This window comes from Capra hircus, chromosome 5, assembly GCF_001704415.2.
Source record: "Capra hircus breed San Clemente chromosome 5, ASM170441v1, whole genome shotgun sequence".
Taxonomy (NCBI): Eukaryota; Metazoa; Chordata; class Mammalia; order Artiodactyla; family Bovidae; genus Capra; species Capra hircus.
The window spans coordinates 6,034,055-6,059,779 of NC_030812.1; the positions used below are offsets into that span (position 1 = coordinate 6,034,055).

Here is a 25,725-nt window from a genome sequence, read left to right on the forward strand (position 1 = left end):
CTGTGAAACATTCCTCAGCAATAAAAAGGAATGAACTAATGGTCTATGTAGTAACCCAATGAATACCCAGAAAATTATGAATGAAAAGCCAAGCGGTCACTGTTTGCAGGTGACATTATACTATATGTGGAAAATTCTAATGATGCTAGTGGAAAACTGCTCGTGCTCATCAATGAATTTGATAAGGTTACTGGATGCAAATCTAATATATAGAAATCTGTTGCATTTCTATACACTATCAATGAAATATCAAAATGGGAAATTAAGGAAACAATCTCATTTACCATTGCATCAAAAAGAATAAAGTACCTAGGAATAAACCTATCTAAGAAGATAAAACACCTGTACTCTTCAAAAAAAGTGTAAGCTACTAGTAAGAGAAATTGAAGATGACACAAACAGATGGAAAGGTATATGATGTTCTTGAATTGAAATAATTGATATTGTTAAAATGACCATACTACCCAAGGCAGATTCAGCACAATCACTGTCAAATTACTGATGGCATTTTTCTTTGACCTAGAACAAAAAAATTTTGCAATTTCTTTGGAAACACAAAAGACCTGGAATAGCCAAAACAATCTTGAGAAAGGAAAAGGGGAACTGGGAGAATCATGCTCCCTGAATTCTGACTATACTACAAAGCTATGGTAATCAAAACAGTATGGTACTGGCACAGAAGCAGATGTATATGGCTCAGTGGAATAGGACAGAAAACCCAGCAAGAAGCCCATGCAGTTAGGGTCAGTTATCTACAACAAAGGAGGCAGAAATATACAATGAAAATAAGGCAGTCCCTTTGAGAAGTGGGTGCTGGGAAAACTTGACAGCTTCATGTGAAAGAATGAAATTAGAGCTTTCTCTAACACCATGTATAAAAATAAGCTCAAAATAGATTAAAGACCTAAATGTAGAACTGGATACTGTGAAGCTCCTAGAGGAAAACAAGCAGAACACTCTTTGACAGAAATCATGGTAATATTTTTCAGATCCATCTCTAAAGAGTAATGGAAATAAAAACAAAAAGAAACAAATGGGACCTAATTAAACTTAAAAGCTTCTGCAAAGGAAAGCATAAACAAAACAGACAACCTGTGGGATGGGAGAAAATATTTGTAAATGATGCTACCATCAAGGGATTAATTTCTAAAATAAAAAGTTCATAATAGCTTACTGTAAAAAAAAAAAAAAAACCTGATCAAAAAAATGGGTGAAAGACCTAAATAGACATTCCTCCAAAGAAGACATACAGATGGCCATGAGAAGACGCTCATTATCACTTATTATTAGAGAAGTGCAAATCCAAACTACAATGAGGTGCCACCTCACCCTGGTCAGTATGTGTTTGCATATTCACAGATTGGCAGCAGAGCACCCTGCTGCCTAATCCCGCTCCCACCAATGTTCCTCTTTCTCCTGCGTGCTCAGTCATGTCCAGTTCTTGGTGACCTGTGGAACCTGTAGCCCAGCAGGTCCTTCTGTCCATGGAATTTTCCAGGCAAGAATATGAAACAGGTTGCCATTTCCTCCTCCAGGGGATCTTCCCAACCCAGGGATTGAACCCATCTCTCTTGCATCTCCTGCATTGGCAGGTGGATCCTTTGCCACCACTAGTCCCACCCAGGAAGCCCGCTAATCAGAATGGGCATCATTAAAATGTCTAGAAATAATATATGCTGGTGAGATTATGGAGAAAAGGGAACTCTCCTATGCTTTTGGTGGGAATGTAAATTGGTGCAGTCTCTATGGGGAACAGTATGGAGGTTCCTTAAAAAACTGAAAATAGTTACCGTATGATCAAGCAATCCCACTCCTGGGCATGTATCCAGATAAAACGCTATTTCAAAAAGATTATATACACCCCAATTTTCATAGCAGCACTATTTATAATAGCCAAGACATGGAAGCAGCCTAAATAAGTGAAAGTGAAGTCACTCAGTCGTGTCCGACTCTTTGCGACCCCATGGATTGCAGCCTAAGAGGTTCCTCTGTCCATGGGATTTTCCAGGCGAGAATACTGGAGTGGGTTGCCATTTCCTTCTCCAGGAGATCTTCCCGACCCGGGGATCAAACCCTGGTGTCCTGCGTTGCAGACAGACGCTTTACCATCTGAGCCACCAGGGAAGTCTAAATAAGATAAGGATGGTATATATACAGAGTGGAATATTATTCAGCCATAAAAAATGAACTAATGCCATTTGCTGCAGCATGGGTGAAGGTAGAAACCATATTAAGCCAGAGAAAGACAAATTTATAATATCACTTCTGTGTGGGATCTTAAAAATAACATAAATGCATGTCTTTACCAAATGGAAATAGACTCACAGACATGGAATGAAGCATGGTGACCAGAAAGGATGATAGGGGTGGGGGAGATAAGTTCCATCTATGCGCTACTATGTATAAAGTAGATAAGCAACAGGGGCCTGCTGTATAGTAGCACAGGAAGATGTATTCAGTGTCTTATAATAATCCGTAATGGGAAAGAAGCTGAAAAAGAAGGTATATGAATATTCCTTTCTATGTATGACTGAAATTTGCTGTACACTTGAAGCTAATTTAACAGTGTAAATTAACTGTACATCAGTTTTTAAAATAGATTAAAAATTGCAATTATTTAAAAACGAAAAGTGTAATTAAAGAACTGAATTGAATCTGGGTGGTAGATTCACTTCACAATCCCTTCAAATTTACTATATATCTGAAAAATTCTGTAACTAAATATAAAACTTTCTGCATCTATAAGAGCAGCACATCACCATTACATCTTTACAATATTGTAATATGTGTGTTAAATGACAGCTTGAAGAACATCCAGGAATCACACACGTAGGTTTTTAACCGGGTGAGATGAGCCAGTGTTCACAAAAAAAATTATATGTCAATGTTTCTGCTGGCTTTATTTACAATCAGAAACTGGGAACAAGCATAGTCTCTCAGCTGGGAAGTGGATAGGCAGACTGTGTTAAATTCTTAATGGAATACTACTCAGCTTTCAAAAGAAACTTACTACTGATACACGAAACAAATGGATGAATGTCAGATGCGTTACCTAAGTGAAAGAAACCAGATTTAAAAGACTGCATTGTGTGACCCCTTTCATGTGACATGCATGCAAAGGAAAAAGTCAAAGGACAGGTAGCAGACTAGTGTTTGCCAGGGCTGTGCCTCCTGGCACAGGGTGTTTGCGGGCTTGATGGGGCTGTGCTGTGTCTTGATAGTCACGCTTGTTACACAACTGTGTATATTCATCAAAACTCAGAGAAGTATACACAAAAAAGGGTGAATTTCACTGTATATAAATTGTGTCTTAATTTTTAATAAGGACCAAAATGTGCCCATTGCTGGGGGGAAACAAATGTCTTGACTAAAAACAAGCCGGATTAAAGATAACTTTAGAAAATACCTCTTCAAATGCCACACGCTCACCTCCTCTCCCACCAGTATCCACCCTTACTCATATACTCTTCTCAGTTACACGCTCTCTCATGTCTTGATACAAAATTCACACATAATAGAGATGAAAAAGAAATTGGAATGATGATATTTCGCAACAGCATAAAATTAAACTCTGAAGTTGATGTGTTTAATTATTAGTCTAAGTTAAAATTACGCAATTAGTTCAGTATATGAATTACAGTGACTGAGTTGGGGAAAACAGTCACTTATATGAAAAAAGTGTTTATTTCATTAGAAGCCAATGGTATGAAAGGGGTGCTAAAAAGGTCTGATGTAATCTTGGCCTTCAAAAAGGTAAATATTCAATGAGGAGAGTAATGTTTACACTCTGAGCTTTGTTAGATCACAATTGGAGTATCTTATATAATTTTGTCCTTTAACATAACTCAAGACTTAATAGCTGCCTATGAATCTGTGAAGGGTTGTTACGTAGAAGAGGCAATAGACTGTGTGTTGCTCCAAAGATACGGTTGTAATAGCTGTTAGAAGGAAGCAGGCAGGTTTTGTACTTAGGAGTATTTCTAACAGTTAGACCAGTACAAAAATGAAATGGTACTACAGCTGAAGTTTTAAGCACTGTACTTTGACACATGTTCAGAGGCACATCATCTCTATTCTGTGATCTCTGGGACTGTAAATAAAATTGATTTTATTCTCTTACTTAGGTATTTTAATATACTATTTACATGTATCATTCAAACTATCCTCTCCAGGTTACACACACAGTTCTCCTTCTCTGATGCAGCTGTTAGGCCTTCAGTCATTCTGTCGCCTTTGTTTCCTTCGATTTCAATGCACTTGTTAAAATCGGCTATTATTTTCATGAACGGTTTTTAGCCCATCCATATGTTAGCAGGTGGTACCTGCCGTTTTCTGTATCTGCCTGTCTAAACCCACTCTTAATAACTCATGTTCTCATTTTCCACAACTTTAACCAAGTACTTTCAAATTGCTTATTTAATACCTCTTCCTAGAAAACAGACTAGTACCTTGAATACTTTCTGCACATAGTAGGTATATTTGATAATTTCACCTCTGTTGTGTGTTTTCACAAAGGTAACAGTGATTCACATTGAGGTTACTTGAAACATGAAAACTTTTTTTTTTTTTTTCCTGTCCAGGAATTTCGGCAGAAAGTAATGCTGGGAACTCCTTTCCTAGTTATTTGGCTGGTTGGGTTTATAGCAGACCTAAATATTGATTCTTGGCTCATTAAAGGGCTAATGTATGGTGGTGTTTGGGCTACAGTACAGTTTCTTTCAAAGTAAGTGTGTTGTTTTTAACTGTATTTTTAACCAGACAGGTAAAAGTCATAATTTGCACCTGGCTATGTAAAATTAATGTATATTTAGAACACTGCCTTTATGTAACATGTTTGATCTTAATGTAATGTGGAAGAATTTTTGGCAAATTTATATCTGACATCTTTAACATTTTTAACATCGTTGTGAAAAATGACTGTAAAGGTACTTTTAGTGACTAAGTCTAACATTTTTAAGGCTAGAATACAGTTTTAAAACTTTTCAGTAGACATGAACGTGAGTTTGTTGAACTCTGAATGTAATATATTGCTTATTTCTGGATAAGTATAATGCCTGAGCTTACCTTTCCATAGAAATTAAGTTTTCTCTGGTCATAGGCAGTATGCAAGAAAGAGGTTTAGTTTTAGCTCAAGGGAACATCTAAGCATTTGAAGAGTCTAAGCATATGAAGTGGTCTCGGTGGTTTTTTAAGATTTTCTCCTTTGTTCTCTAAACATTGTGTTTGTTCTGTTTGCTTCTTATCCTTAGTTCCTATTGCCCTAAAGTTTGTCCCAGCAAACTAGAAGTTATTTATGGTCCAGAATTTCCCACGTAATTTCCATTCCTTTAGTACTTTGTTTTCACCAGAATTTCACAAGAGAGTTCTGAAAATAATTCACAGAGATGAGAGTGAATGGTAGGGCGCCAGTGTGGTAACTCTCAGGAGGAAACCTAATCTTATTTTAGTGTTTACTTCCACCAAGAGGTGTGAGTAAGAATTCACCAGTTCTGCCTTCTTAGCATACATGGATGGTTGCTAAGCATACATAGTCCTGCTTAGTGTTTAATGAAATTTATCAGTGTTTATTTTTTCCTGAATTCTAAATGCCGTAAATAATGACCTTTAATCCCTCCAAACTAGCTGGTTCATTCTCTTTGAAAAGATGTACTGAAAGCTTAGTGGGAATGTGTAGGTAAGGAGAAATAATGATGCAGTGAAAAACTTGGGGATTGCTTTGCCTCATTTGTTAAAATTATAACATGCCTTTGGTGAGTAGTAAGCTGGATGACAGAGTTACTGTATATGCTAAAGTGGGTTTTTTATTTAAAAGAATAGGAATACAATGAAATTCTAAAGTTGGAACGTATATAGAATATAATTCTAATTCTTGATGAATTAGCTTCAGACTTGAGTCATTCAGCTGTGCATTCATGTGTTACTGATTACTGTGGAAAACAGCCTTCATATTTAAGCATCCTGAATTTCTGGGTTTTGTTAAAAAGTTTACTATGCGGAATAGATGTAATTTTCATTTAAATAAATAGTCATTTTTACAATGAAATATAGAGTTCACATTTTATAAAACTTGTGTCTTACAGATCCTTTTTTGATCATTCAATGCATAGTGCATTGCCCCTTGGAATATATTTGGCAACCAAATTTTGGATGTATGTGACATGGTTCTTCTGGTTTTGGAATGATATCCTTTGGTTATAAAGGTCCTATCTAAAACAATTTTTGTTTGTTTAAACAAATGTTTAATAATTTAACATAGCTGAGCTACTGACTATATACTAGAATAAAACAGTTTTATTAGAAAAATAAGTATGAACTAATGTATTTTTAAATGTTTCATATTTAATAAATTGCTTTTCAAAGCTGCTTTTAATAACATCAGTAGTAATAAAATCTTGATAATAGTGACCATTAATTGAGTTTTTAAAGGGCATTTTCCTAACTACTTTGTGTTCCATTTACTACACATCCTGTTATGTTTATATTGTTGTCTCCATTTTACAGATGAGGAAACTTAGGTTTAAGTAGGTTAATCTGTTAGTTTTTCCCGAGGTCACGCAGCTGGTCCCTGATAAAGCAGAGCAGGAGCACGTCTGTCTGACTCTAGCACACGCTGCCCCTTTGGACTGCGCGGTGCTTTCCGTGCTTCAGTGTCATTTTCTCTGCGTCTTTTCTTGCTGTCACACCTATTACTGTTCTGCTGTGATAGGTAACAGTTAGTTTTCTCTTTTGCTTATGAAAAGCCTTTAGTGGTGTATCTTCAGATGTTTGCTAAGTTCAGCAAATTATTTCGATGCACTATTTTTTTTCGATGTACTTTTAAGAAGTAGTATAATTTGACATTGTAAATCTGTGCATGTGTGTACATATAAGAGGTAAGGACAATGTCAGCTTTTGATGTTTTAATGGAAAAAATCAGTAAGGCAGTCTGTTTTATTATAATAAAGGTACATGTTTGATGTCTTAAATCATTCTTCAGAACATTACTGTCAATGTAAAAAGTATATGATATTTTAAATGGTATGCAGTATTCAGTGACTTAACTGTTCTGAACAATATTAATTATTACTGATACCTGATTTCGCTTCACAGTCTTGCATATTATAATATTGCATTCTTTTTGTTAAGTTGTCCTGTGTATTACTAGACAAAAACAGAATATGCTTATTTCTTTGTGAAACTGAGCCGCAGAATTATAACTGTGCTTCTGATTCTTAATTATCACAGCATTATAGGATTACTTTTTAAAATACTTTCTTAGCATAGTGTCTATTGCAATTTTTTCACTTGCAGTTTTTACCAGCTCATTCTGGGCCTGTATTATACTTTGATATAAAAATTGTTCTTCAGAGATTTATTAAGCATTAGAATTATCTTATTGGATTATTTAATGAGTAAAACGTAACTGCTCATTTTCAGTACCTCATCTATTTTAAATTTATAAAAAGCACTGACCTCTGAAATGACTAGTATTCCAGACATATTTTCTAACTTGGCTTCCTAAATCGGACAGTAAGTTTAATGTTCCCCCCCCAAAAAAAAAATCCAGTCCACATCTCAAAATATCAGACTGTTGCTGTACTGCTGATCTGTTCGCATTTAAGCAGAGAAAGCAGGATGGTTAGTAAATTACAAGCAGTGAAAACTTTACGCCAGAGAGTTTTATATAGTCCATATATCAACTTTTGCTTAGGAACTTCAGATGGCACTTAAGCAGTATACTTGGAGACCATTTTAAACAGCAAAATCACCAACAAGAAGCACACAAATGCTAGACAAGAAGGCAAAGTGTTGCCTTGTTTAGCTCAACTGGAAATGTGTGCATAAGGCAACTCATGTTTATTGTTACTTTGCACATAGTCACAAATGACTGCAGAAGCATTCTAAATATTGGTTTGGGGGTTACAAATAAATTTTAGTTAGTAGACATGAGGGTCAACTGTATATAAGTTATTTTAATTTCTCATATGTTACTCAGCTTCAGTGTTTTTGTGGTGATAATGAGTCTTACATTGATATAAACCATTTGTTATAATAAATAAATTCTACTATTTGATGTATAGTTCTTCAGATATGTTACTTGGTTCTCAGAACAGTTCTTTGAGATTAAAAAAAACAACATACAAATCATAATTTCTAACTGATTGAAAAACTGCGGTTCATAGAAGTTGTATGCCTTGCTCAAAGTTACATAGCCAGGTAATTATTGAGAGTCTGGTATAGAGCCCAGTTCTTTGACCTGATACAGTATATCTTCAAATGCCCTATATTATACACTGACCATAATTCGTACAAGGAAATAATAAGAGATCAGACCAAAGGTTTATTTACAAAGAAGTTTATCATTGTACCATTTATAGAGAAAAAATGGAAATAACTTGAATAGGAGGATAGATTTATCAGTTATCCGACATGTGGTAGACAATAAAATATCCGTTAAAATGCTTTTCTAGGACTTAGTGATGTGGTGTCATACTTATAACAAAAAGCACTAAATTGCATTTAAAGCGAGATTCTGATTTTAGAATGTGTGAATGATAAGAGCCGGCAGTGAGCACATGCAATTTTAGCTGTGGTTATTTCTGGTAGCGATTTGCTTGCACTTTTACTTGAAAATTTTGTTCATACTTCTGTAATTATCATACAACTCTAAAATTCACTGTCGTAAGTGATGTAGTCTACTGTTTATTGTGTTGACAAAGCTTTCGAAATAGGTTGTTAGGAATTCTGTATCTAAAACTAAATTATTTTTCAATCAGGTCTTGAGCTTCTTAAATCAGAAGTGGATGTGATCATTGTTCCCATAATAGTCAATGACTCAGAATATTCTGTAGAGTACTTTGGAGAGGCAGGATAGCATATGTAGTAAGAGCCTCAGTTTTATTACCAGCTTCATCTCAAATCCATTCTTTAATCTTCAACTGCTTGTTTAGCCTCTGCCTTGGTTTTGTCATGGGGATGGCAGCAAGCTTTATCATTGGGTTTTTGTGCAGCCAAATGGCGTGTGGCTTCCCAGGTGAGTCAGGAGACATGGGTTTAATCCCTGTGTCAGGAAGGTCCCCTGGAGAAGGAAATGGGAGCCCACGGGGAATCCCACGGACAGAGGAGCCTGGCAGGCTCTAGTTCATGGGGTTGTGAAGAGTCAGACACGACTGAGCAGCTGCACAACAAGAACCTAATGGATATATTCATTACATATGTTAGCACTTTTTGAAACTGTTATAATAAAGATTTTGCACTGAAAAATGCCACCATTCAGCATTCTTGGCACATAACATTTATCCAGCTTTATTCTTAAGCTTTATTTATTTTTTATTTTATTTTGGCTGTTGAAAGAGCTGGAAATTTGGCTTTCTGTGTATTCTGTGCTGGCTGTTCCCATGGATTTTGGAGAATGAGGATGGTGAAAGGTGGAAGTAAACGGGATTGGAGCAAGAAAATCACTTTTATATGTGGCAGCTGATATTAACTACTCTCTTTTCTTCTTCCTTTTTGTTCCTCCTGTATTTTAAGTGGTTGGGTAGTGTTTTGGTATTTACCAAACAAAGACAGGTTTGTTTCATTCACGAAACTGTTCTTTCTTAACCTGTGCTTCCATGAGAAATGTAAAGAGTGTGTATACATAATAATGTCTAAAAATATTACAGAATATTTATATGATACTCTTTTTTAACAGGAGAAAAGCATACACTTTCTGTTTGGTTGCATCCTGCAGTCTGTGGGATCTTAGTTTCCCCACCAGGGACTGAACCCAGGCCTTTGGCAAAGAGAGTTTGGAGTCCTGGACTACCAGGGAATTCCTAGCATATATGTTTTACTAAATCTTTTCTTTTTTTTTTAACGTGTACTTAGTGAAAGTGAAAGTCACTCAGTCGTGTCCGACTCTTGCGACACCATGGACTGTAGCCCGCCAGGTTCCTCTGTCCATGGGATTCTCCAGGCCAGAATACTGGAGTGGGTTGCCATTTCCTTCTCCATGTACTTAGGGGCCTTCATAAATAATGAAGACCTAACAAATGAACAGAGTAGGAATCTTCATGCCTTTTAGACCAATAATACATTTGTGAAGAATAACAAGAGAAAGATTTGGGCTGAGGCAGTCAGTTGGTGGGGGTGTGGCCCGCAGACGTGTGGGAGGACGGATGGACGTGAACGGTTAGTGCGGTCAGTGTGTGAACAGAGATCCCTGTCATCAGCGTCCATCCCAGACTTCTGTGAGGGGCCTTTCCTTTCTTCCTTGGTACAGGGACCGCACCATTCTCACGGGCAATTTCGTGGACAGCTTTTGCCTTGGAAATCTTGGAAATGGAGTGTTTTGTGCCTCAAAAATGTGTTGCTGTAGCAACATTGCTTTATTTTTCCCAGTGTTATTGAAAATAGTCTTTGATTCTTCACTTAACATTTATAAGTGCCTGGTACATTTATTATGTTTTTATTAGGAAGGAAAATGTAACCAAAGAAAGTATTTCTGTTTTAAGCAAGTTTATAAATACTTTTTCTAAAATTAAAGTCAACTTGAATGTGGGCAAAAATGGCAATGAAGAGAATGTAAAAACAATCTTTTAAATATATGGGTATGATATCTAAGTGTTTGGTAGATTTTAATGAATATAGATAAAGTAATATGCTAATTACTTTGGACATGAGAAGTCCCTCATTTTTGTCAAAAGAAGTAATGGTCATTTAAAAATAATGTATTCACTGACTTTAAAAAAGTGTCAGGTAAACTTACCCTACATGATTTAAAATTTGTAAGCAATTGACATTTTTGTTTTTTTGTGTTTACTTATGAGCACAATGGAAAATGTGTTTGTTGTGATGTAATAGACTAGCATGTGCAGATGGAATTCATTTTGATGTTATAAACCATCTTGTACTTTTTTCTAGGTTTCTTTGTATGTGTGATAAAATCTTACAGATTATAAATTTACCTATAGTAATAACTAGTTTTCATTGCTTCTTTAGATTCCTTAACTTTAGGCACATCTCAATTTTCTATTTATCCATCTTCCATTCCTTGCCAACAGTATTGCACTTTTCTACAATTTTGGAAAATCTTGGAAATCAGATCCAGGGATTATTAAAGCCACAGAAGAACAAAAGAAAAAGGTAGCAAGATACAATCTAACTAGTTACATGTGTTTTATTGCCAGATTATCAGTATTTTTAGCAGATACGAGAGTAAAGAAACTGGGAATTTCAAACCAATCTGAGATTATGTATATAGTTGGTGCTCTTGAGATGCCTGTCCTTATACTTCTGTGCCATGTTAAAATGACATTTTAATATTTCATGTTTCTCTCCTTTCTAAGGATTATGATTGTTTTGAGGGACTAATACAGTATTTTAAACATCTCTGTAAAGCTTCAGCAAAAAAATTTGCATTCGTTAAATAAATGTTAAAAGGCCGTGTAAACTAGAAGGCCAGAAAACTGGTTGATAGCATAGATAAATTGTTCTAATAGCTAACATATTTGTATATGTGATCCAGGGCACCCCTCATCTATGTCTCAGGTACTTAGGAAGCCGAATTTATAATCCAAAGAGGTCATGTTAAGTGGAGAAATAGACCAGAGGCAGTTACATTATTTTAAGAGTTGTTTGACCCAGCCCCTGAGAACAGAGCAAACCCTGATGCGTCTTTCTATCCGCAGTCGACTAAAGCACGGGCAGGCTCTTGCAGCCTGCCCCTCTCTGTGCTGCACGAAGCACGCTGCGCTTACGCGCCGGTATTCTTCGGACATTTACTGCCGGTTGATTTGCCAGGTTTTCTTAAGGCATAATCTAGCTCTGAAGAGTCGACTCTCTTTTGGATTCAGGTTTACATTTATCCCTCAATCATCAAAACCCATGCAGACTAGTTCTTACATAATTTAGTTTTATTCCCGTAACTAAAGTTTAGGGTTGCTTTATTCATATATCCAAGAAATAAAGTTTCTGTATTCAAATTATAGTAAAATAACAGAAGTAAGTGAAGAAATTTATTATTTTCAGCTGAAAACCTTGGCTAATTAAAAATAAATGTGTGTTTCTTGACACTCATAAATATTGAGTATAGTTGGTTTTCAGAGTTGTTTTCGTTTCAGGTGTACAGCACAATGATTCAGTTGTGTATAACTGAATCACTGAGTTTTATATATGTAATCTGAGAAATACTTTATTTATTATTATTATATAATAATATAAAATATAATTATAATAAAATAATACATTCTTTCTCAGATTCTTTTCCCTTATAGTTTATTACAAAATACTGAGTAGAGTTCCCTGTGCCATGCAGCAGGTCCTTGTTGGTTATCTGTATTTAGTAGTGGGTATTGATACTCATTTTGATGGAACAATAGCTGATGAATATTGTTCTGTTTTGAATGAAGTTTTTTTTTTTTTAATTCACAGACAATAGTTGAACTTGCAGAGACAGGAAGTCTGGACCTCAGTATATTCTGCAGTACCTGTTTGGTAGTATTTTTTTCTTTATTCTTCCCTCTCTCCTTTCCCCTCAGCAGTGGCATAGCATAGAGAGTTTGAGCACATTTCATGATCCCCCAACCAGAAGGCTTTTAGATCATGGGACAGGAGGACAGATGGTGAAAAGATATCTTCTTCCCAGTGTTCTTGCCCCCCTGATGTTATACCGTAACTGCATTTCCGATTCACTGTTGCCATTCATTTGTATCCATTCTTTTTTTCTCAGAATGTAATTCAACAGAAAACTAATAAAGTATTTAAAATCAAAAGTTTACTGATTGCCTAATATGCTGTTATCCTAGTTTCTTATGTTTAAAGGCCATGATGGGAAATAGGTAATCTTTAAGACAACATCAGAGCAGTTACCCATCTGTGTTAGAGTGTTAGTGCAAATTAGAGCACTCTTTTATCATTGACAGTGAAAGTTGTCATATTCAGCCAGGTCGTAGATAATAATACGGTTTGTGTTTTAGTGATTTTCTGCTTGATTTTTGTAATTAGTTCTTGTGGAAAATGTATGGACTGCCACAGTGTTTCTGTGGCGTACAGTGTTCCCTTATAAACCATGTTTCTCTGTACGGAAATGGAAGTATCCCCAAATCATTGCTTGAAACTATATGTTCTTTTATGCCTTTAAGTTATACACTACAAGTGAACTAACATCTTAACAATAATAGTGAAATAATCGACTTAGCTGAGGATTCTGGAATGAGTTTTTGAAACTAAGCTCTAGTTCTAAAGATTCTTTTAAGTTTGACTTGCATTCTTTGACAAACAGTTACGATTTTGGATTTTCACTATATATACTGCTTTATTTTGGGTAACAACTTTAGAGTACTGATTCTTTTGTATCTTAAAGCATGCTTTAAAAAGATTTTTGTTTCTGTGCTTTACAATGGGTAATTTGCAGAATTGTATTCTTAATGTTTAGAACATTTTTATATTCTACTATTCTATGAACATATTATTCTGTTCCACAAAGTCAAGTATACATTGCTGATGTTTTTGCCATATGGCAAACAGATTCTTTTATATAGAGTTGCTCAGTACAGTTTCATTATTAAGTAAATATCTGATGGCAAGAACAAGACTACCTTTGTCATTATAGCATAAATGTTTTCATTATGTATTATGTTACGGTAAGCTGTAGTTCTGGATAGATAATTTGGTATTGTAAAATCAAGAGCATGTTGTACTATAAAACGATTCAGATTGACAGAGGTATTTGTAACTATATGGATCTCCTTCACTTTGACAAATAGGTAAGAAGACAGATGTAAATCAGAATTTCCTAACAATGAATTACTGGTGTCAGCTTTTGTGCAGGATTCCTTCATAACTGTTGCTCAAAGAGGAGACTTAGCTGAGAGTTGCAAGTTAGGGTAGAAGTTGTTTGATATATCCTACTTCTTTCTGCTGATAGATTTAGTCTTACATCTGTGGTGAAGAATGACTTAGCCTTTTCTTGGGTCCACAGATTATTTTAGCCCATGTAAGAGCCACATAATGCACCTATGCCTTCTTCTCAGTACCCTCAGAATCATGTATAACCTTATGTAAAGTTTTGGGGAAATGACAGTGCTTTTATTGAACCACCAATGAAGGGTATTTTGAAATTTGCTTCTAGCAAGTGTTATTACTCTAGCTCTTGTCATGTATCCAGCATTGGGACTAACAGCTCTTTGAAGATCACTAATGAGTTCTTATATTCACTTGACCGCTTTAGAGTAATGGAGAGAAAAGCATTTCACAAGATTTGAAACAGAAGGCATCATGAAAATGAATTCTTTATTGCCTGTCGAGAGCTGTATAATGTATTTTTTGTATTTTAGAACAAACAGGGACTGCCTAAACTTCACAAGTATGTTGTATTTTCTTAGATAATGGTCTTGCAGTTCAGCAGGGAGAAGTGCTGTACCTTAATCTGAGATCTGAGGAGGCTCTGAAAGATGCGTGCACTTACTGGGTGGTGTTTTTTTTTTTTTTGCTAGATATGTTAACTCTGGGAAGACATTAATGATTTGAATTTTAAAAGCTGCTTTTATTAACTTCTAACGACCTTCCTATTACTAAGGAACAGTTTCATTTTATTAAGCAGCAAGCAGTATCATTCACTGTGATAGATTTTCATTAAGAACCCAAAAGAGTGATATTTGAGGAATTTAAGGGTTATGAATTAAGTATAGTACCATTCACTGCAATAACAGATTGGTATTTGTTTCTTATTTTTTGTAAATTGATGGTTCTGCCCCACCTTAGGAGTTTTTATTTGTTTGTTTGTCTCTTTGACTGTCCACACAGCAAGTTTATATTTTAGTTGTAGCCTTCTTTTTCATCTTTGTTGTTGCAGTTGACATTTTATTAATCAAGAATGATTTTTGATTGGATCTACTCTTTTGGAAACCTTGTTTTTTTCATAACTGTATTTTGAGAAAATGTTCAGCTTCTCTGTCTTAGGTACAGTGCCTTTTGTAATCTTTTCACATGCCTGTTGACAGATACGGAAACCAGTAAGGTCCAAACACTGTGGTGTGTGCAACCGCTGTATAGCGAAATTCGACCATCATTGCCCATGGGTGGGTAACTGTGTAGGTAAGTTTTATTAGTAATTTCTAAGTATATTGTTCATTTATATTGCTCCATGGGGTCGCTAAGAGTTGGACACGACTGAGCGACTTCACTTTCACTCTTCACTTTCATGCATTGGAGAAGGAAATGGCAACCCACTCCAGTGTTCTTGCCTTGAGAATCCCAGGGATGGGGGAGCCTGGTGGGCTGCCGTCTGTGGGGTCGCACAGAGTCGGACACGACTGAAGCGACTTAGCAGCAGCAGCAGCAGGTAACTAATGGAGTACAATATTAAAGTAGATGTAGAAGCTTCGTTCTTGCACCATGCAACACTCCTCGTTCCCCTAGTTATTTCCTTGTTGGCGGTACATCAGCTCAGTTGTGAGAGAGGCGAAAAGACATCATAAAATCGTTGTCTAGGAAAGACTGATATAATTTCTCAGTTCTCTCTGGTGCCTCCTCTTTCTTGTTTTCTCCATTGGACAGCAGTGAAATCAGTCAAGAGGCAGGTTGTGTTGTCTTTTAGTTAAACTAGAAAAAGTAAGACAATTAAAAATTGCTACAAAATTGTTATGTACAGAGGCAGAGCAAAATGACGGATAAGAACTCTGCATACGTCAGTGTTGAGAATGGCCCAGTCTAAGGAAGTGGACTAAGGGCCTGAGAGATGGCCATGGGGATTTTATGAGGGACAGCTGGGAGATGCTACAAAGACTGCATGACTCCTGGGGAGAAACCTTTAAAAAGTCGGATTATAGAGTTCGTAAAAGTAAAGATAAAATAGGGCTTTTTAAACCTCAAAAGACACAGTGGAATCAAAGCTCAATATTGTGGTATTTTTGGTTCATTAAGACTTTTGACTTTAGAATGCATTTCATTGCAGTCACTACATCTGTGTGTGTAATTGTAAGCCTTCTTTTATTTAAAGGCTTTCATTAAAACAGCTGTTTTCTTGACAGTCATCTTATAAATAACGTATGTGATTACTGTCCAATGTGTATCTCACTTTTCATGGCATTTCCCCACCCAGCCTCCTCTAGGTATGTGTCTGGTTGTGTTTTCTTAGCTGGAAAAATTGCTCTGTTTTGTTGTCTAGGTGCAGGCAACCATAGATACTTTATGGGCTACCTGTTCTTCTTGCTTTTTATGATCTGCTGGATGATTTATGGTTGTGTTTCTTGTGAGTACAATTAGTATCTTTTATCTTCTTAAAGCAAATGCTTGCAAACTTATGCTTCACCATGTTAACAAAAAATACGATAATGACAAATGTCTTTTAACTGAGGCAGTTCACTACAATGAAAAAATAGATACAGAACTATCAAACATGTTCAGTAGAGTATAAGCAGCAGAATTATAGGTTAATTATCTTGTAATAGGTTTTGAAAAGCTTCTGGGTAAAATACAGCAAGATTTTTCACGTTGCATGCTCGCTTCACTTTAATAGTTTGTAAATTTTGTGATTATGCTAGTCGCTCTTTCTTATCAAACAGCTGGGAAAATATAGTTGAAGTTCAGTTTTCACAGAACTTGAAATATTTTGAAGAGTAAGGTATAATTATTGTCTATTGGAGAATATTTAAATGGTTAAAAATAAGTTGTCATTCACTGATCATATGGTTTAGTTTTTTAGAAGAAATAATAGGCTTTTATTGCACTGAGAACCTAATTTGGAAAGAATTTGAATGAAAATATTAGTTACTGTCCTTCGGGGCTCATTGGTACTTAGCATGAAGACATATTAGATGTTGACTTGAAAATAAGTCTTGGATGATGTCCTAGTCTTCCTGCTCCCACAGATATTAAGAATAATCTCCATTATTATTAATACTGTAATGAAAAAGGAGGCTAGTTCCTCAAATAGAGATGAACAGAGAGAGAAAGTTTTGGTCGGAGACCTTTACCCTAATCTCTGGCAGTCCAGCACCCCTAAGAAAGAGCATGGTCCAGCAACAACATTGGTTCTTTCATGGCGGCGGCTCTCTGAGTAAACTTTGCTTTGGAAAAAGCTCTCCTCCCCAAGGTGACCTTGTATTCTATGCCTTCCCTCCAAAGAAGTCTCACATGTATATATCATCTCATCTTTGTATAAAGGACATGTTTTTATGTATTCTATGTGTGCAGTACCAGTCAGATAAAAACTGTTGTTACAGGACAGGTTGGTTTGTTTTGAAGGTTGGCTGCTGCTTTCTGTTCTTTATGTTTTTTCACTAGGGGATAAGGGAATTATTTATGAGTACAAAAATACTTGCTTTGAAAGTCATCAGCGAAATTCTTAGGTCATGTTTTCTAAGTGGTACCTGCTACAAAATCACCCCCAAGGGGCTCGGATGATTATCGAGTAAATCTGAGGGCTTCTGCTCTGATTTTAGACTGGGGACTGCACTGTGAGACCAGCTACACCAAGGATGGGTTCTGGACATACATCACTCAAATCGCCACCTGTTCACCTTGGATGTTTTGGATGTTCCTGAACAGTGTTTTCCATTTCATGTGGGTGGCTGTGTTACTCATGTGTCAGATGTATCAGGTATGTGCAAATGAGTTTTCTTTGGTGTGCAGAGAACTCTTAAAAACTCACTCCTTGCTTGAAAGGCAACAGTGTGTCCTCTTTCTGACCACTCCTCCTCCCCAATAGCTAAGACCCTTCAAGAGCTAGAAGCTTGCGCTGGCGGTGCCTCTCTTCTCCCCGTCTCCCCGCCTCGCCCCCCTCTCCTTGCGCGAGGAGCTTTTGGCTTTCAGCACCGCTCTTAACGGGGCTCATTGTTTCTGGCTTTGCTGACTTACACGCATCCAGTTGGGTGTGACTGTAAGCTTAGATTGATTGGTGCCGTTAGTTTGGTGAGTGTTTTAGTAGTGATATTTTATTACCTGCAAATGTCAGTATTTATTCAAGAGGGTTTTTTAACTTAATTTTTAAAGTTAATTTAATTGACTTTTTCTTAATTTAATTAAGAAAACTGATACATATGGATTTTCTCTGTGTGCGCTCTGTGTGCCCAGTCGTATCTGACTCTGCAGCCCCATGGACTGTAGCCCACCAGGTTACTTCACCCGTGGAAGTTTCCAGGCAAGAGTACTGGAATGGGTAGCCATTCCCTCCTTCAGAGGATCTTCCTGACCAGGGTTCAAGCCTGCATCTCTTGCGTCTCCTGCATTGGCAGGCGGGTTCTGTACCACTGAGCCACCTGGGAAGCCCTTTCCTTTTAATTAGGATTTTTTAAAAAATCTCCTGCTTAAAGGGCCCGATGGAGTAGTAATATGCACGTAATGTCCATCTCTCCACATACACAATGCCGAGTAACCTGTTTAAAAATTATTTCCCTGTTTAGCCACTCTTCATAGAGACAGATGATCTCTTGTACATTAGCTTGATGTTTCTTGATGGAAAACCAAAAACAGACTTCATCATTTTTTTCTCCATCCTAATCCTGAGAATTAATTTTAATTCATTTTATATTAAATATTCAGAGATTTAATGGTTTAATTTCTTTTGCCTCTCAGATATCATGTTTAGGTATTACTACAAACGAAAGAATGAATGCCAGGAGATACAAGCACTTTAAAGTCACAACAACATCTATTGAAAGTCCATTCAAGTACGTACATTTTTGTGGATTTAATATTTTCTCTTGAAGTTCCTTCAAGAAGTTCCTTACTAGCTAAACTAAGCAAATGTCTAATGAGTACATCAGAGAGAAGTCTTTTCTTTTAAAGTGGCAATAAGGTATGAAATAGGGAATGTTTCTTTTACTTAGCCATGTATAAAATAGCTTGTAAAACGCAAATACCAAAATTTCACTTTTTCCTTTCATTATGATTCAAGCTTTATTCACCTACTGATGTTTAGTATTTGTTCTTTAACGTTTCCATCACTTTATAAATTTTCATTGAAAAATGAATGGATCAAGAAAATTGAAATAAGATTTTTAAAAATACAATTGCTTGAAATTCATTCTTTGGGGAAATTTCTTAGAGTCTCAGGCAGCTACTTTTTGCTTCAGATTACTTACTATTCTTAAGTATTTGTTTGTTTGCCTGCACTGGATCTTAGTTGCAGTACTCAGGATCTTTAGTTGCACCATGTAAACTCTTAGTTGCAGCATGTGGGATCTAGTTCCCTGATGTGGGACCTAGTTCCCTGACCAGGGATCGAACTCAGGTCCCCTGCATTGGGAGTGTGTATTCTTAGCCACTGGACCACCAGGGAAGTCCCGGATTACTTATTTTATTTGCTGTTTGAATGACATAAAGATTTCCACACACCTAATTTTTCTTTTTCCTTTTTACCTTTAATTGACATACAACATTATGTTGGTTTGAAGTGTACAGCATGATGGCTTGATGCTTGTATACACTGCAGAGTGATCACCATTAAAATCTAGTGAACCTCTGTCACCATGAATAGCTGGAAAATTTTTTCTTGTCGTGAGAACTTTCACCATCTGTTCCCATGGCAGTTTTCACACGTGCAGCGCGGTGTAGCCTGCCGTCACCATGCTGCACGCTGCGTTCCCAGGACTCCCTTGTTTAGAACCGGGAGTTTGTATGTTCTGAGCCTCCTTCACCCGTTTGCCTGCCCCACTCCCAGTCTCTGGCCTGCCCAGTCTGTTCTCTGTCTCTGAGCTCCGGTTTGTTTATATTCAGAGTAAGTGCGATAGTGTCGTATTGGTCTGACTGACTCCACGTAGGGTGCCCTCACGGTCCATCCATGTTATTGCCAGTGGCTGGATTTCCTTTTTCTTTACAGTGGCTGGATTTTGTTTCATTGCGTGTGTGTGTGTATCACATTTTTTAAAAAATCCATTCATCCTTCGATGGATACTTAAGACTGTTACCATATCTTGACTGTTGTAAATAATGCTGCAGGGAACACGTGGGTGCATACATCTTTTCAAGCTAGTGTTTTCAGTTTCTTTGGATAAATACCCAGAAGTGGAATTGCTGAATCATATGGTGGTCCTATTTTTAATTTTTGAGGAACCTCCATAGTGGTTTCCGCAGCAGCTGCACTGATTTATGTTCCCACCAACAGTGCACAGGGTTCTCTGTATCCTCCGCGACACTTGCTTGTCCTGTCTTTTTGATAATAACCATTCTAACAAGTATGTGGCAGTGTGGTCTCGTGGTGGTTTTGATTCGCATTTCCCTGACAATTAGTGTAATGTTGAATGTCTTCTCGTGTCTCTTGGCCATCAGTCTGTTCAGATTATCTGTTTTTACTTGGATTATTTGCTTTTTTTCTTTTGAGTTGTATGAGTTCTTTATGCAGTTTGGATATCAACCTGCAGATATGTGATCTGAAGATATTTTCTCCCATTCAGTAGGTTGCCTTTTCATTTTGTTGATGGTTTCCTTTGCTGGGCAGAACCTTTTTTAGTTTAATGTCGCCTCATTTATCTTTGCTTCTGTTACCTTTGCTGTTGGTGTCAGATTCAAAAATTCATCACCAAGACTAATGTCAAGGAGCTTACCATCTCTGTTTTCTGGTTTCAGTTCATAAATTCAAGTCTAACCCATTTGAGTTCATTTCTGTATATACTGTAAGATAGTGGTTCAGTTTAGTTCTTTTGCATGTGACTTCAGTTTTGCCAACACCATTTATTGAGGAGATTGTACTCTTCTTTTATTTATATATGTATATATTTGGAAATTTGCATTCAGTTTGGAGTTAAACAGTAGTTTCCTAATAATATGAAATATTTAAAACTTTGAGTTTTACTCAAACAAATTGTCTGCTACCTTCAAGCTTTTGTGGTGCTGTTAATTGTTGCATGCTTTTGGAAAGCATGCAGATCTTTAAAAGAAAAAGTAATAGAGTCAGTTGAACAGTTTTGAGAATTCTCCCACTGGCATAATAATTACATAAGGTGTGAAACTGACTGCTTTTCCAAAGGTATTCTTGAGGTTTCTAAAATTGCAGGAACTTCCCTTGACATTTCTTTTTTTAAAAATTTGTTACTCTTAGGGTACACTGTCACATTTATGCTATTTATATTTATTTTTTCTTTTACTTTCTCAATTTTGGATATAGTTTGTTTCCTTGCTACCAGTCAAGGAAAGGTTTTATCAAAAATTTTATTTTACATAGGGATGAGAGATGGATGTTTGAATAACTTTAAAATATAATAGTGTAACCCATGGTATAAGCACAAGAGAAAATCAGTGTTGTCAGAGCTGTGAAGAAACATGAATGCATAAATATCTTGTAGAGTTATAAGCAGATTCTTTCTGACAAAAAAATTTGAGTATTTAAGTTTGGAAACAATATATTTAACATAAAATTATGTTAAACTCATATTAAGTTACTGTACTAATAGACTGTTTTTTTCTTTTTCTGTTTTCTGTTTGTTTCTCTGGTTTGTTTTTTTGCGGGGGGTGCTTAGCCATGGATGTGTAAGGAATATTATAGACTTCTTTGAATTTCGATGCTGTGGCCTCTTTCGTCCTGTTATCGTGGACTGGACCAGGCAGTATACAATAGAATATGACCAAATATCAGGATCTGGGTACCAGCTCGTGTAGCACCATCTTTATCCTTTGAAGCATATTGCTGAGTGGTGCCTGAAAATTGTGTCTGTCCGTGTCTCTCTCACACTCGAATCCACGTCCTTTGAACAAATAGCATGCTATATGTAGGGCTAACAGTGAACTTTACAGTCTTTTTTTCAACATTTTTGTTAACAAAGGTAAACATGGACAGAACACACTGCCACTTCTGGGAAGAATAAAGATCTTAACAAGAATTTTAATGGTTCTTAATGTGGGAATTCACAACATATGCAGCTTTTTGGTTTTGTTCTCATAACATTTTTCATGAGGAAAGAATGAACTTGTTCTGTTGACAGACATGGTTTACTGATCAGAAATGTTCGAGTCTAGCTAAAACTAAATTTATGGTATACAGCTAAATTTTATAATGCAATCTACTGTTAGTATTGCATTCAATTCCAAGAGAGTTGTCTTAAATTGATTCAGACTAGTATTACGTACGTGTTAGAGTGTACATGTAAATACTGTGATGAAAATCATGTGGTTTTATTAGGGATCTACTGTAATGTGTCTTCAGAGGCACAGGAAAATAATGTTCACCAAAAAAATGTGCTAACAATATTTTATTGCTATCAGCTGTTGAAGTGCTGATATATTTCTAGTTCAGTGAAATAATTTGCTCTTAAGGTTTTATGGTCTGATAATAAAGCACTTGCATGAGTATAGTAAGTCATGTTATTTTGTTCAACTTAAAAGCCCTACTAAGTGCATGATGCACCTCATAGAATGTATACTAGCACACACTATCCAGTAAAGCGTAAATTAGAATTTAATTTGATGTGCAGATAGTCCAATTGTTAAGAGTTGAGCTATTTTCAAGTTAATGCAAAATTCTCAGTGATAGAGATAAACGGATATACTGCAAAAATAAATTGTAGACAAAATAATGGGAGTCTAGCTAAAGATGGAGCATGATTTCTGTACATAATAGACATGTGAATACAAGAAAAGCTAATGGTATATTCTGGTTTTTTAAAAATGACCTATGAGAATTTTATCTCTAAGACTGTTTCAGTTTTCCCAGCGTTGAATGTTTTGAAATTTGTTAATGCTGTCTGAAACAGTTTCAGAAAGATTTTCTAATTGTTAAACATGACGCACTGATCAATTTTTGTTTTCCATACCCTCATGGTGAACTGTTAGTCACTGCTTCCACAAATGCTGTTTACAGAGTGAGACTTGCTGGAGTCCTTTTTAAGTGCTGTCGCAAACTGTGGTTCAGGCAACCTGTGGGAAGTGTGTGAGAGGGGATAGGCCAGCAGAGAGTGGGAAAAGGGCGGCCAGACTGACGACAGGCCCTAGACCAGTGTAAAGATTGTGTATCTGTATATAAATAAGTTATCGCATAGTTTTCTCCTTTTGTCTCTATGTGTTAGTGTATTTAAAGCTGCTCATTTCATTTTATCCAACCGAAAAGAAAAGGGAGACATCTAATGAGCTTCTAGTGGTGTTCGATGTTGCTGTTAATAGGCATTATACCCTGCAAGTTCACTGCATGTCTGATGCTTGGTAAAAGTAGTATTCTCTGTAAAATGCAGATTACAGCTATTAAAGCAATCTAGTGGTAAACCCGCCCCTTGCCTTAGTAAGAGGAGCAGCGAATCTGTATATAGTTGACGTTCAGTATTTCCAAGTACCATTTTTATATAGTAGTTTCTTTGACCATAAGTCATACATCAAAAAGATTACTTAGTGTATGTGAGTGTTTTAATATTAGAAAATTGGCATACGTGCTTTATTTTTGAAAAGGGAAGAGATGGGTGTGGGGTGGCAACAGCATCGTGCCATTTTGTCATAGAATGTACAAAATTGGTTATCTTTACAAATGTCTCTGCTAGTTTTGACTACTAATTGGGGGAAATTTTAGATAATTTTTAAATTCAAAGTTATTTATAAAAGGCTAGAATTTGTTTTAATTTTTTGTATTTTGAGCCACTTCACATGAAGACTCAGTTGCAATTTTTATCGAAACATTTTTTATTAACAGTCAAATACAATGGTGGTTTTCTCGGAGTTTGAATGAGAGTGTTGTTACCATGTTCTTTCTTTATGGTACAATATTCTTTTAAGTGCGAAAGAAATGTCTTTCAGTTAAATAGAAAAAAAAAATGTAGATGTATACATGGAAAATATTAGCAATGTTAATGCTTTAGCACTAAACCATCTCATAGCACCAGTGAAATCTGTAACTCAGAAATGGTCGGATGGTCAGGAGCCAACTATGCAGCAGTCTACCTTCTGATGACTTTATAGGTCTTACGTGTGGAACCAGTTTAACCCCATTCTAAAGTTGTGAATAAGGGTGACCCTTTGAGGAATAGTTCATATCAGCTTAATTGGATACTTTTAGCAAATAGGAACTTACTTCTCAGCTCTAAACATGAATTACTCCTTTGGAATCTTTTCCTTATTTCTGTTGTTCCCAGGAATTTATTTGAAATATTAATAGGCATAAAATAGCATCATTATTATACTTAAGCTATGAATATTTTTATTTTATATTCTTTATTTATAACTGTGCCAAGTATTATTTTGCTACTTAACGTGTTATTCTGTGGAAAGAAAAACCTGTAAAGTGTTTAATAAATTAGCTCTCCTTACATAAATTAAATCTGTCAAAATTTTGTAAAATATTAATCAGAATAAATATTGACTCTTAAGTGTGTGTGTGTGTTTGTTATTTTGCTCAGTTCACTTCAAAAGATTGATGAACTGCTGATACTGGTACCTGTGATATGAAAACATTATTCTGTATGTTTATATCTGGGTCAACTAGGAATCAAGTGGCAAAACTAGAAATTGGCAAAAGTAGAAGGTGGTAGTATTGATAAGACAAACATAACTTTCATTCTGTGTATGTGTGTATATGTGCATGTTTGTAATTAATTATTTTAAAATAAGAGAGTATATTTTTCTTTAAGAATTTCAGATTCCATACAGTTAACTAGGATTTTCAGGAACTGTATGAATCCCCAAGATTTAAACGTAAGTGTGTCTAAAGACTCTAGTGAAATATTGAAAACCTATGAAACATCGCTCTCAGTTACTTGAGAAACTCTGTGGGACAAGGAAAGCTTTATTTGGGAATTTACAAAGCAAAAATTATGGAGGAATCCTTTCCTGTTGATCACATGATTGTTTATAGTTTAATTGAGGACCGAGTGGTATTAAACAAATAGATTGGCCTAATACTCATTTCATAATTATTTTACTGTATTGAAAGTAATGCCTCCAGAGCTATTAGAACTCAAGTAACAATATTTTAAACAAGTACAAATACAAAAGGAAATTGTACAGTAAGCCCTCCCCTTTCACTCTGGTTAGGTCCTTTTCTCTCTGTTATCTTCTTGAGTGGATCCCCTGGTCCTTCCCAGATTGGTAGCTTGCGCCTGTGATGTGAATGCCTGGTTCTAAGAGTTTATGGAGATAATTGGAAACAAGTACATACCAGGGCAAGAAATCTTAGCTTCAAGTCAGAAAGTAAACCTTAAATTTTATCAAATTTTTGGTCTAAGAGTTTTAAATATCTTTATGTGGCTTTTAAAGTAGAAAAATCTGTAATTCCAAGTGGAAAATTCAAAATGTCCCTTGATCTAGGTCAGCTAAGTCACCAACTCAAGGAAATCATATGTGTCTCTTAGAAAAGTTTTTGCCTTTGAATTGAAGTATGAATGTTTTGCTTAGATAAATTTTACCAGAATATATCTGTCTTGAGATAACAGACTGGTATTGGGAAATACTTTTTTAAAAAATTGATATCTTTATTTTAATTGGAGGCTAATTGCTGTGCAGTATTGTGGTGGTTTCGCCACACATGGACATGAGTCGGCCACGGGTGCACACGTGTCCGCCGTCCTGAACCCGCCCCCCGCCCCCCGCCCCAGCCCGTCCCTCGGGGCCGTCCCAGAGCGCCAGCCCCGGGCGCCCTGCACCGACTCGCACTGGCCATCTGCTTCACATGGCGGTATGCGTGCGCGAGTGCTGCTCCCTCAGAGCGGCCCGCCCTCGGCGTGGTGGAGGCTTTCTAATGCACGGCAGTGTCTCTAGTACCAAGTAAGCAAGGGGCTGTTCCCATCCAAAGCGTTGGGAAGCCTCACTGCTACAAATGCTGTTTCTTGGATCTGTAGTTTTACAGTTTTC

At 36.3% G+C, this 25,725-nt stretch overlaps 1 protein-coding gene across 2 annotated transcripts in view; it reads left to right on the top strand.

Moving 5' to 3' along the window:
• Positions 1–24,250, top strand: part of ZDHHC17 (zinc finger DHHC-type containing 17) — a 101,726-nt gene extending 77,476 nt beyond the window's left edge. Inside the window, exons 9-17 of one of the 2 annotated variants that reach the window (XM_018047585.1) lie at positions 4,581–4,723; positions 6,081–6,181; positions 10,982–11,106; positions 12,394–12,456; positions 14,964–15,057; positions 16,130–16,213; positions 17,406–17,563; positions 18,538–18,632; positions 21,420–24,250. In XM_018047585.1, the coding sequence (XP_017903074.1) occupies positions 4,581–4,723; positions 6,081–6,181; positions 10,982–11,106; positions 12,394–12,456; positions 14,964–15,057; positions 16,130–16,213; positions 17,406–17,563; positions 18,538–18,632; positions 21,420–21,558 (1,002 nt within the window). In that variant the 3' untranslated portion in view covers positions 21,559–24,250. The remainder of the gene's footprint in view (positions 1–4,580; positions 4,724–6,080; positions 6,182–10,981; positions 11,107–12,393; positions 12,457–14,963; positions 15,058–16,129; positions 16,214–17,405; positions 17,564–18,537; positions 18,633–21,419) is intronic. The other variant, XM_018047586.1, reaches the window with a different exon arrangement.